General features: G+C 36.7%; 1 protein-coding gene and 1 long non-coding RNA gene across 5 annotated transcripts in view; one reads left to right on the top strand and one right to left on the bottom strand.

Moving 5' to 3' along the window:
• FYB1 (FYN binding protein 1) overlaps positions 1-12,033 on the top strand; it is a 212,381-nt gene that overhangs the window by 151,693 nt on the left and 48,655 nt on the right. For all 4 annotated transcript variants that reach the window (XM_069096197.1, XM_069096198.1, XM_069096195.1 and 1 more), the window contains exons 4-7: positions 8,044-8,093; positions 8,765-8,784; positions 9,300-9,334; positions 10,704-10,824. In XM_069096197.1, the coding sequence (XP_068952298.1) occupies positions 8,044-8,093; positions 8,765-8,784; positions 9,300-9,334; positions 10,704-10,824 (226 nt within the window). The remainder of the gene's footprint in view (positions 1-8,043; positions 8,094-8,764; positions 8,785-9,299; positions 9,335-10,703; positions 10,825-12,033) is intronic.
• On the bottom strand, positions 2,033-10,707 carry LOC138167391 (uncharacterized). Its single transcript, XR_011169875.1, has 2 exons — positions 10,269-10,707; positions 2,033-2,570 (listed from the first exon to the last, which is right to left on the bottom strand). It is a non-coding gene; the product is annotated as an uncharacterized lncRNA (long non-coding RNA).

The raw sequence follows: 12,033 nt of genomic DNA, 5'->3' as shown, positions 1-12,033 counted from the left end.
ATAACTAGAGTTCTTCAGAGTTGTTGGGGTATAGCAAAACAGATTTCCATAAAGAAGATAACTGAAGCTGTGCGGATAGATTATATCCTTAAGGGAAGGAGTACATATAGAGAGGAGGGCCTAGATTAGAATCTTGTGACATTTAAAAGGAAAAAGAGAAAGAGGATCCAGTAAATAGATGTAGAAGGAATAGGCAGAAGATAGAAGTAGAATCATAGGAATGCCATGTCATACTGCAATATATAATTGCATATAATATATTGCATAATACAAAAACAAAGGCAGGGAGAAGAAATCAAGAAGGAGGAAGAGCTCTCTAGTACCACATACCACAGAAAAGTCAAAAAGGATTAGGAGAGGAAAAAAAAAAAAGACTATGTATGGAGTGTGGTCATAAGGATATCATTAATGACCTTAATGAGAACGACTTCAATAGAGTGGTGGGTGTGGAAACCAGGTTGAAAAGGGTTAAAGGTGGTGAGAAAATAGAGGCAGTGAGTGCAACAAATTAGTAATCTTGGCATTATATGAGCTTATGGCAATGGTCTCTGTTCTCTGCTCTGTTCCAACCATCTCAGGAGTATTGTTCTGAGTTTTATGACACACCGTAAAACTAGAATTCATCCTGAGGGAATTAACCAAGATGGTGAGGAAATTGGAGGCAGACTGAAGGAGAAAGTCAACTTGATATAGTCCCTCATCCTGGACTTGTGGACAAGAGAGATATGTAGGCTAGAAAATAGTACAGAGAAGTGAATTTAGACTTATTCTTTTGACCAAATTCAAAGGGTAGTCATTGATATCATCTTGTACATCTTTAATATCAACTTAGAGGAAAGTTTTTAGTGGCAGTCTCCAAGGATCTATCCTTGGTCTCCAGGGATTCATCCTCAGTCCTTTACTCAGGATAAATGACTTGGTAAAAGGCATAGATAACCTTTTTGTCAAATATGCAGCTGGGAAACACATTGCAGCTAACACACTGGATGACAGGATCCCCCTCCACACACATACACACACACACACACACACACACACACACACACAAGAAATCTCAACAGGGGACAAGAAACTACTGCCAAAGGGCTAAATTTTGCTAATTTTGCTGTTTTTGTATGGTAGGAGTACTAAAAATGGGTTTTACATTTTAAAATACAATACAACGGTATTTAAAAATGTAAGAATGTAAGTCTTCAATGATCTTAGAAAAACATGGAAAGACTTGCACAAAATATGAAGAGTGAAATGAGCAGAACCAAGAGAACATTCAATATTGTTTTAAAAATGACTTTGAGGGGTGGCTAGGTGGCACAGTGAATAGAACACAGGCTCTGGAGTCAGGAGGTCCAAATTCTGAGTTCAAATTCGACCTCAGACACTTAACACAAAAACTAGCCATGTGACCTTGGGCAAGTCACTTAACCCCAATTGCCCTCCCCCATCCCAAAAAAAGAATGAGTTTGAGTAAATGAGTCCTTTTGACTAGTATAAACAGCCAAATTAACTATAAAGGACACATGAAGAAAGATGCTATCTGTATCCAGAGAAAAGAACTGATAAATAGAATTTTGCATAGAATAATTTTAAATGTGTGTGTGTGTTTAATGGTAGCCATCTCTAGGATAGGGAGGGGGTAAGGGAAGAAAAAAAGAAATTTACATAACAACTTTATTATATATTTAAAAGGAATTTAAAAGTGAATGTTTCCATGCCCACCACTCTATTGAAGCCATTCTCATTAATAGATTTGCAGTTTTCTAGACAATCATCTTTTTTTTAATTATACTATGTTAAGGAAACACTTGTTCTATTCAATAAATTTAAAATAAAATAAATGTGGAAAAAATGATAAAAACCTTTCTTAATTCAAGAGTCATACTAAAACTGACAGAGGGCCATATTTGGTGCCAAAGACATAATTTGCCTACCCCTGGGCTAGAATGATGGGTTAGATATAATATGATGAAAATCTGTAGAGACAAATGGATACAATTTCACAGGTAAAATGTGAGGAGTCATGTCTTGACAAAAATTTATGTTAAGAAGATGTAGGGATTTTATTGAGTCAACAATTTACATGGTCAACCATGTAAAAATGGCAGCCTCAAAAAACCTAATGCAAACTTAAACTATATTAAGAGAATAATAGCATTGGAAGTATAGACAGTGAGAGTCCTCCTGTTCTCTTCTGATGGTCAAGTAAATCTGTAGTAACATATTCTGTTCCAAACATCATGTTTTAAGAAGGGCATTGACAAGTTGGAGAGAGGAGGGGCATCAAGGCTCTCCTCAAGAACTGTCTGTAAAAACTCTAGGCATTGAGCCTAGAGAAGACTTAGCAGAGAATGATGGTGGTTGTTAACCATGGTTGTCACACGACGTGTATGGGGTATTTGTAAAAGACTAGCACCTCTGGTATGAGGACTTGCTGAGTAGTCCCAGGGACCCCTTCTTTAAGAGTCTGGAAATCAAGGCAGAGTGGCCAGGACTCCTTCAGAGGGGATTCCTTTTCAAGTCCAGGCTAGAATCGATGGCCCTTGAGGTCTCTCCTCACTCTGAGATGCTATGACCTGTGAAGCAAGAAAGTTCACACAATGAAGTACTTAAGGTTTACAAAACACTTTCCTCACAGTAACCCTGAGAGATAGTGCCAGTATCAGAACATCCATTTTACAGATGAAGAAATTGAAACTCAGAAAAGCAAGTGAGTTACGATAACCAAACAGTTAATAGGTGTCAGAATCTCTGCATTCTTGGAAATAACCAGATCATTTTTTTTTCCTCACCAACTCAAAATACCCATGTGCTGCCACCCACAGAACTGAGAAAGTACCATCAATCTCTCAGTCCTTTCTATATCCAGGCTGGGTTATGTTTCCAGGGCTGAGTCAAATTAAGCTTCCAAGATGTGACTTATGAACACTAAACATGGTGTCAAAAGACTCTGTGGTCTCTAAGGTTCCTAACTCCCAGAGAACAACAAATGACGGCCTTCTGAGCCTGGGTTGTTTGTTTAGCACCTCTCCTGTAAGGAACTGTTCTGCAAGCCCAGGTTAGCACTCTCTCTGAAACTTTAGAGCAAGAGTTCTTTCTCCTTTTTGTCATGGATGCAGGGGTATACTGGAGCCAGCTCACAAACTATAGTGAACTGATTATTAAATTCTTGGTATGAGTGTTCACACCTCAGAAATCTGCAAATGCTATAACATTAGGACTTGATATATATATAATTATATTATAATAACTGTTATATATAAATATATATTTATATTGTCCACTATCTAGACTTAAGAATGTGATGAAGAAAATATTTTTTAATGCAGACTAAACTTTAAAATGTCATGTGTACATTTTTGAGAGTCAGTTGTTAAACTTTTACCAGCATACCTTATATATACTCTTTACCTGACAGAGTATACCATATATATATATATATATATATATATATATACACACACATACATACAGCATATAGATGTCCAGTGACATCTATAAACTAATTCTCAGAACAATGTCTTAAAGTGGATAAAAAATAAAATATATAGACTTACAAAGGATTGTTACAAAGAATTGTTTTAAAAAATCTTCCAAAGTTCAGGGATCCCAGGTTTACTGAGAAGTAAAGGTCACATAGTATGTGTCAGAGGCAGAATTTGAACCTATATCTTCCTGGTTCCAAAGCCTGCTCTCTATCCAATACTACCTCAGGTAGTATTAGTAATCAGGGGGAAAAAAGAATCAGGGAATTAGTAATCAGGGGGGAATACATATCTAGATTTCCATACAGCTGTGGAGGAAACAAGATAACCTTAATCAAAATTGTAAAGTCACCTGAAGGGGTGAAATCTGGTGAAAGAACACTGGATCTGGAATCAGAGGACCTGGAATTGAGTCCCAGCTCAGTCACTTACTAGCTGTGTGACCTTGGGTATGCTACTTTTTTGAACATCAATTTCGACATCTGTAAAATGGGAGTAAATATTTATACCATCTTCCTTATAAGGTTGTTGTGAAGAAAGCGTTTTATGACCTTTGATTGTTCTCTTTCTGTGCCTTTCCCCCATCTTAACATGTGTTATCTCCCTCCTTTTGGACCTCAAGATCTCTCTATAATACCTCTATCAAAACTTGTTCTTAGATAAAGGTTCTAGATAATGTGACTATCAGTCAATAAGTACTTATTATATACTTACTATGTGATAAGCACTGGTAAGACAAGTACCAAAATGACACAATCTCCAGCATCAACAACAACTAATAAAAGGAAAAGGGGAAGGAATAAGCATTTATGTACTGCCTACTATGTTCCAGGAAATGTGCTAACTGCTTTTAAAAATTATATATTATCTCATTTAATGACAATCCTTTGAGGCAGATGTTATTACTCCCATTTTACAGTTGAGGAGACTGAGGCAAATTGAGGTTAACTGACTTGACTGGGATTACACAGCTAGTAAGCATCTGAGAGTAGATTTAAATTTGTCTTCCAGACTCCAGTCCCAAAGCTCTACCCATTGTATCCATCTACCAGCTACCTCTAAAAAGATTAAAATGTTATGTCTGTCAGTAGTAGTTACATTTTAAGCAGAATGCAAAATCCTTGTATAAACCAAAGGAATGAAACTCTAACTGGTGGTTTATCAGTCATCAGTGATCAGAAAACAGTAGGTATTTGGTGGTCAAGGAATCTTCCCAGAATTCCTGAAGTCATACCATAAAGACAGTCATATACTTTTCCTTCTTTTAAGGTTGGACCTAAAGAAACTTAGAAATATAGATTAGAATATTATAAAAGGATAGTTTTAAGACAGTTTAACATTTACTGGATTCATAGTATTAGGGGTGGGGAGATTATCAAATGAAAATGACAAGTAACAAATTGAGATGCAAAATATTATTTCTTTTTCCTCCCCCCCCCCATTCAAGCAATGTGTACTAAATACCTACTATATAAAGAACACTTTTAGAAGCTGAGGGAGATACAAAGTTTGGATAAAACATAGTCCCTGTCCTCATGAAACTTACAACTTAATGGTGGGGATAAGACACTGAAACATAAATATAAAACAGTAATTCATAATTGATACCTTCTTCCCATCTGTGGATAGATCCAGTTGCTGAGAAATTTTGTTGGCTTTTTTTTTTCTTTTTACCTCAAACCCATATCTCCTTCATTGAAGGTTCAGCCCATCACTCTTACCTCTACCCTCTGGAGCCAAGCAGAACAATCCCTACAAAATGTTACTTTTCCAAATGTATTGTTTCCCCATCTAGTGGCCAAAAGTTAATTAGGTCCTCAAGCACATGTCTTTACCATGGCTAATATTAAAGGGGGTAAAAAAAGCAACTTTGTAGTGAAACAGACCATGGTATAGATGATAAAGTTATTAAGAAATGATAACAAAGCTAATATTTCATTACTAGTTTTCTCCCTGAAGCTCTGTCTGTATTTCTGCTATTCCACTGTTTTTTATTTCTGCTGTTAAGTGTTCCTTTTGCTTTAAACATCTCAAGACACATCAGTAGGGGAAGTTGAGGAAAGGAAGAAGTTATTTTTAATGCTCTTTTAAAATGGGCTCTTTCAAGAGATGACTCAGGTTTTTAGCTTGGGGGCCATTCATTATATTATTTTGCTGGTGGGCAGCTATAGCTTCGCTTAAGTAGGACCCCTAAAGAGACTCTCCATCCTAGATGCCCAAGGGATTCTCCATCCTGCCTTAATCTAGGCTCTTGATCTAGGTGGAGCCCTTAGGTAAGCAGAAAAAGACAAATGAAAGAGTGATGAATAATCGCCAGGCAAATAGGCCTCAGGTCGTCTCCAAAGAGCAAATTCTAAAATACTCTCAATAGCTGTGCCCATATAGGCAGCCTGAGAGGTCAGGTGCTAAAGGAGCATTTACTTCAGGGAAACCTGAAAAGAAGTAGATGAGGAGGTGGTGCTAACTGTGATTGACTGCAATGGAGGTAGAGCTTCACCTAGTAAATTGATTTAGAGATTTATCCATTAGCAAATGAATTGTATAAATATATTAATGGAGGCAACAAGGAAGGGACATTTGTTAAGTGGCTACTATGTGCCAGGCATTATAACCAAGCACTTTACAAATATTATCTCATCTGATCCTCACAACAACCCCGGGAGGTAATGATCCCCATTTTATAGTTGAGGAAACTGAGGCAAATAGAGGTTAAGTGACTTGCCCAAGATCCCATAGCTAGTAAATGTCTGAGGCTAGATTTGAACTCAGGCTTTCCTGATTCTAGGCCCAGCATTCTCTCTCCCCTATGCCACCTTGCTGCCTCAAGAGAGAACAGAGAACTTTATTTGATGATCCTCTGACAATAAATATCAAGTGAGATATAAAGTAGGAATATAAGTGCTTGACAAAAGCATTCACTGCTATTTCAAAGCCATCCTGTACAAAGTCTAAAAGGAAGAAGGGTTCCTAAAAATGATGAAGTCCATCTGCTGCTGCTGTTTGCAGAAAACACTACAAGATAACATGTTGTTTCATGAAACCCCAGAATACTTAGGAACCTCTTAAATGAGATCCTTGACTATTCAAGAGTTCAAGCTGACAAACCAAGTCACACTAAAGGGTCTTAATGATTAGGGGTCCATTGTATTAGTTCACGTATCTTTGGCAAAGGAAAATAAATAGTCCTCCTTCTGATGGCTGTTCTTCATGGCTAGAATAATTTTTCAGTAATAGATGGATGGGAGTGACTTGCCCTGAATTTTTATTTTTTTTATGTGCTAATTTTCATTATTTTGATATCTATTAAAGATAGGACAGGCGATTAGTGGATCAAGAAGCATCTATTAGCACTTACCAAATGCTAGGCATTGTGTTAGAGTCTAGAAATACAGCGACAAAAATTAACCTATTCCTACCCTCAAGGAGCTTTCATTCAATTGGGAGAGATAACTTGTACATAAGCACATACAATATTGTATACAAAATAAATACAAGGAAGTGAGATGATGAAGGTACCAAGAGGTGGGGGGAACAGAGAAACCCTCATGTAGGAGGTGATACTTGAGCTAATATCCATAGAAAAAGGCAGAGGTGAGGAGGGAGTGAATTCCAGGCATGGGAGACAGCCTGAGCAAAGGCATGAAGATGAGAAATTGGAAGTAATATATCATAAGCCTGGAAAGGTAGGGTGGAGCCAAGGAGTGAAGGGCTTTAAATGCCACAGAGAGGAGCTTGTATTTAATTCAGGAGCCACTGTAGCTTCTTGAAAAGGGAAGTAATATGATCAGAATTTAGGAATAAGGATGGATTAAAAAGAGTAGAGACTGGATGCAAGGACAGCCATTAGGAAGCTACTACAACATTCTTGGTGAGAAGTACTAAGGGCCTGAGGTAGGGTGGTAGTGATATGAGTGAATTACAGGAGAAAAATGTGAGAGATATTATAGAGGTCAGAATTTACAAAGTTTGGCAGATGATTAGATATGATGACTGAGGGAGCGGAAAGAGTCAGAAATAATTCTGGGGTTGTCAACCAAGATGACTTGTTAGGATAATAGTGTCTTCAATAAAAAATAAAGAAAATAGAAAAGGATGAGTTTAAGGGAAAAGATAATGAGTTCATTTTTGGACATGTTGCATTTTAAATGGTCCACAGAAGATCCAGTTCAAAATGTCCAATAGGCAGGATAAGGAAGATTTGGATCTATATTGGTGAAAATAAGATGGATTGGGGCAGTTAGGTGGCTCAATGAATAGTGGAGTCAGGAGGACCTGAATTCAAATCCAACCTGAGACACTTAACACTTACTAGCCATGTGACCTTGGGCAAGTCACTTAACCCCAATCGCCTTGCCCTCCCCCCTCATAAAGCAAAAAAAAAAAAAAAAAGATGGATACCAATGAAATCAGGAATCCACTGAAATAATGACATTGCTATTAAATCTGTTATACAAATGGTGAATTTCACTCTAAGTTCTATAATTGGGAAACCAATTCTAGTAGCCTACAGTGTACAGTGAGAACCTGCTCTGTTTACATTTTTTTTCCTCTATCTTGTTTTCAGAAGTTCAACAAGTGAAGAAAATTATGATGATGTTGATATGCAATCCAATGGTGAGATATACTATATTAACCTTGGGTTACACTTAATCACTTGACAAATCAGAAAATGTTGGTGATCCCATGTTACTTTTGATTTATAGAAGTAGGTTTATAGGGAGACAGACATGGGGTATATAGAGAAAAAATGTTTACATAAAGATACATATTGGTGTGTATTATGTATATAGATAGATAGATACATGTGTATACATATGAAGATATATACACCTATATGGATATATCTATATTGTACATGTGATATTCATATAACACTTTTAAGACTGACAAACTACTGGACATAGGTTATCATTTTCTTTAGTCAGAGTAAATATGTTCTGATTTGCTTCTAATACTTGTGCTCCACATCAGCTCACAGAATGTTGCATTTACCTTTCTTTCAAAGGAGACATGATGGGATCTTTTTACTTGTTGGATTATTTCATGGAGGTTCCCATAAATGATTTTGTCAACTCAAATGATCATAAAACCATTCTTCAAAAGTTCTCTAGCACTTATTTTATAATGTATTTCTCTTTCTTCATTAAAACATTTCCAAAGAAAATACCTAATTTCTTTATTTAAAAAAAGCCTGAATAATACTGAAATAATATCTAATAGTGAGGAAAATAACAACTTTCATAAAACCATAAATTAAAACTTTATTAATTTTTGTTTGTTTCTAGATCTTGGAAATCCAGATGAGGTCGGGTATACTGTTCATTTTTTTTTAAATAAAAAATTTGTTAATTACTTTATGTGCTTTTATTTTTTCTGACTAAATGCAATAATAATTTTAAAAATGTTTAACAATTAGAATTTTAAAATGAATTGGGTATCTTCTCAAGTTTCTATGATCCAAATATGTAAGACCAACAAGTAAGTGACCGAATGTTTTCTATTTTTATTCCTATTTCAAAGAATCTCACAGAATTAGGACCCACCCACCCTTACCCCACCCCAGCATTATATTCTTTTAAGATGGTACAATAGCTGTACAATTGGTTATGAGTCTAACTACATGCCGGAGAGATTAGAAGGGGGAGAGGCAAGATTCTTTCAGTGTTTGCTATTTCCATTCTAGCTCATGAGAAAGTATTTTAGGCAAGGCTTAAACTTTCATTCTTACACTCTGTGTGTGAGTCACAGTGTTTTTAACCATTTAGTTTTCCTTCTCTTGAAATCAGTAAAAATTTACCATTAGCCATTTTTCTCTTATAGGATCAAGACAGCAATGGAGAAACATATGAAGACATGTGAGAGCTATATTTTTTTTTTTATAAATAGTTCTTAAAATTAGAAAAAAGTTTGATGCAGCATCTGTTCTAGGAAGCATGGGGTAACTAATGTTAGGAAACCAAAAATCATTTTGTTCAAATGACTGGCATAAAGCAGGTCCATTATAACCTTTGACTCAACATGAAGGACTAAAGAGTCATGAGGGTCAGAGTAATCACATCAGAGGAGGGCAGAATCTCTCTACTACCTTGGAAATCAGTGTTTCCCTAAGGATGGTACATAAAAAAGTGTAATAAGCTGAGTGAGAGGTCATGTGGTCTAATAGATAAATCACAGACCCAGGAAACAAAAAGCCAGTATTCTTTGTCATTTACTCTCTAGTGTTCTTGGAGAAATCTCTTAATCTATTTGTATCCAATTTTCCTGGTGATGAGTGGTTTTTCTTAGAGGGATGCTATGAGAAATAACTTAAAGGTTTGGTGTCAAAGAAAAATTCATCCATGGAGGCCACATATTGACTTAGAAAACCACAAATGAACATTATCTGTTATATTTTTATTTATTTTGTTAAACATTTCCCAATTACATTTTAATCTGATTCTGACTCACTCTGGAGCTTTGCTGATCACGTGAGGTCTACAGGTTCTGAGCTTTACCTTTATGCTGTAAAGCACCAAGGGCACCAGCTGCCTATGCATTGGAAAGAAAATTATATTGTCCCCAAATGAAATTGAAGGTAGCCCAGGAAAACAACAACAAAAAAAAGGTTTCTTAAAAAGTAACTGAATGATGTACAATTGGGTATTTTCTATTAAGCTATCTTAAATGTAGATAACTTATATGTTTAGTCCATCAAAAACTGACACAAAATTTCTGGCCATACTAGGAAGCATGGTCCCCATATCTTTCAGTCATTTACCTATTAATGAGAAAAGGGAGAAGGAACAGTACCTGAAGTAGCCTCTGTCCATTGGCCAAGTAGCTCTACCACATGGTAGAAAGAGCACTGGTTCTGAGTCCGAGGAAGTGGACTCCAACCCTTCCCCTGACACTTTATACCTGTGTGATTTGGGGCAAGTCACTTAACTTCACTGAAACATAGTTTCTTCATCAGTAAAAATTATGGGATCAGATGAACTGCCCCTGGGGTCCCTTCCAGCTGGAGTCTACAGTCTGTATACCTCTCGTCTTCCAGAAGTCCTCCAGTATCCACACCTCCAGGCTGACAGAGCTTATGAAGTGTGTGACTAGTTGGCTCCAACCTGGCTTCATTTTCAGTATCCATGATTTAAATAACTTTGTCAGCTGTGGGTAGAAAAGTTTTAGAGACAGTGATGGCTAGGCTATCGATTCCAACGTAAGCAAGGGAAAAATATCTGTTTGCAGAGAAACAACAAGAGAACGAGAGAAGAAAAGGGATAAAGAAGAGAAAAAAAGACTGGAACAGGAGAAGAAAGAACAGAAGGAGAAGGAAAAGAAGGAGCAAGAGATCAAGAAAAAGTTCAAAGTAAGTTTATTATTTGGGGATTGGTAAAAAAAGATGAACTCTCTGAAGCTTTCTCTCAAAGAAGTTTTAGGAGTGCCAGAACTAAAATGAATTGATAATCATATTCTGAAAAAAAGTTTTCTCAATAATCCTCCTTGGTGACATCTCCCTTCCTAATATAAGCATGCTTGGGTTTAAGGAAACTTGATAAAACAAAGGTATATATAGGTCAGCTACATTATTGGATGAAATTTCTGAATTGATGAGGTCATAGAGCCTGCTAAGGATGTGAAAAATAAACTTTAGTGTGGTAGCTTCTCCATTAAAAAAAAAAATCTCCTTATTCTCATTGATTTGGCTTAAGGAGGGAATAACACACACGAAACTGAGTATGAAAATCTATCTTACCCTACAGGAAAGTAGAGGGAAAGGAGAGAAGAAGAGTAGGGGTTATAGAAGGGAGGGTAAATGGGAGGAGGGGGTAATCAGAGGCAAACACCTTTTTTTTAAAGCAATTGGGGTTAAGTAACTTGCCCAAGGTTACATAGCCAGTTTTTTTGTGTGGGTGTTAAGTATCTGAGGCCTGAACCGATCCTGGGTCCTCCCAACTCCGGGGCAGCGCTCTTACTCACTGCACCACCTAGCCACCCCTGGAGAAGCAAACACTTTTGAGGAAGGACAGGGTCAAAGGAGAGAATAGAATAAATAAAGGGTGGGATAGGATGGAGGGAAATATAGTTAGTCTTTCACAACTTTTATGGAAGTGTTTGGCATCACTACACATGTATAACCTATATCGAATTGCTTGCCTTCTCAATGGAGGTGGGTGTGGAGGGAGGAAGGGAGAGAATGTGCAACTCAAAGTTTTAAAAATGAATGTTAAAAATTGTTTTTACATGCAACTGGGAAATAAGATACAGGCAATAGGGTGTAGAGATCTATCTTGCCCTACAAGAAAATAGAGAGAAGAGGATGAGAGAAGGAGGGGAGAGTGATAGAAGAGAGGGCAGACTGAGAGAAGAAGTTATCAGAATGCATGCTATCTTGGGCTGAGGGGAGGGGAGAAATGGGGAGAAAATTCTGGAACTCAAAATCTTATGGAAGTGAATGCTGAAAACTAAAAATAAATTTTAAAAAACCCATTCATATCTTTAAAAAGAAGTTCTCAACAAGTATTTTTTGACTAAGTGAAAAAATAAAATCAGAATCTCCCATTTTGCTGTGTTTAGC

Source organism: Petaurus breviceps, unplaced genomic scaffold (assembly GCF_028583685.1).
Source record: "Petaurus breviceps papuanus isolate PSGF00001 unplaced genomic scaffold, PetGlider_PUasm1.0 229, whole genome shotgun sequence".
Taxonomy (NCBI): Eukaryota; Metazoa; Chordata; class Mammalia; order Diprotodontia; family Petauridae; genus Petaurus; species Petaurus breviceps.
This window is presented reverse-complemented; position numbering and strand designations above follow the sequence as displayed.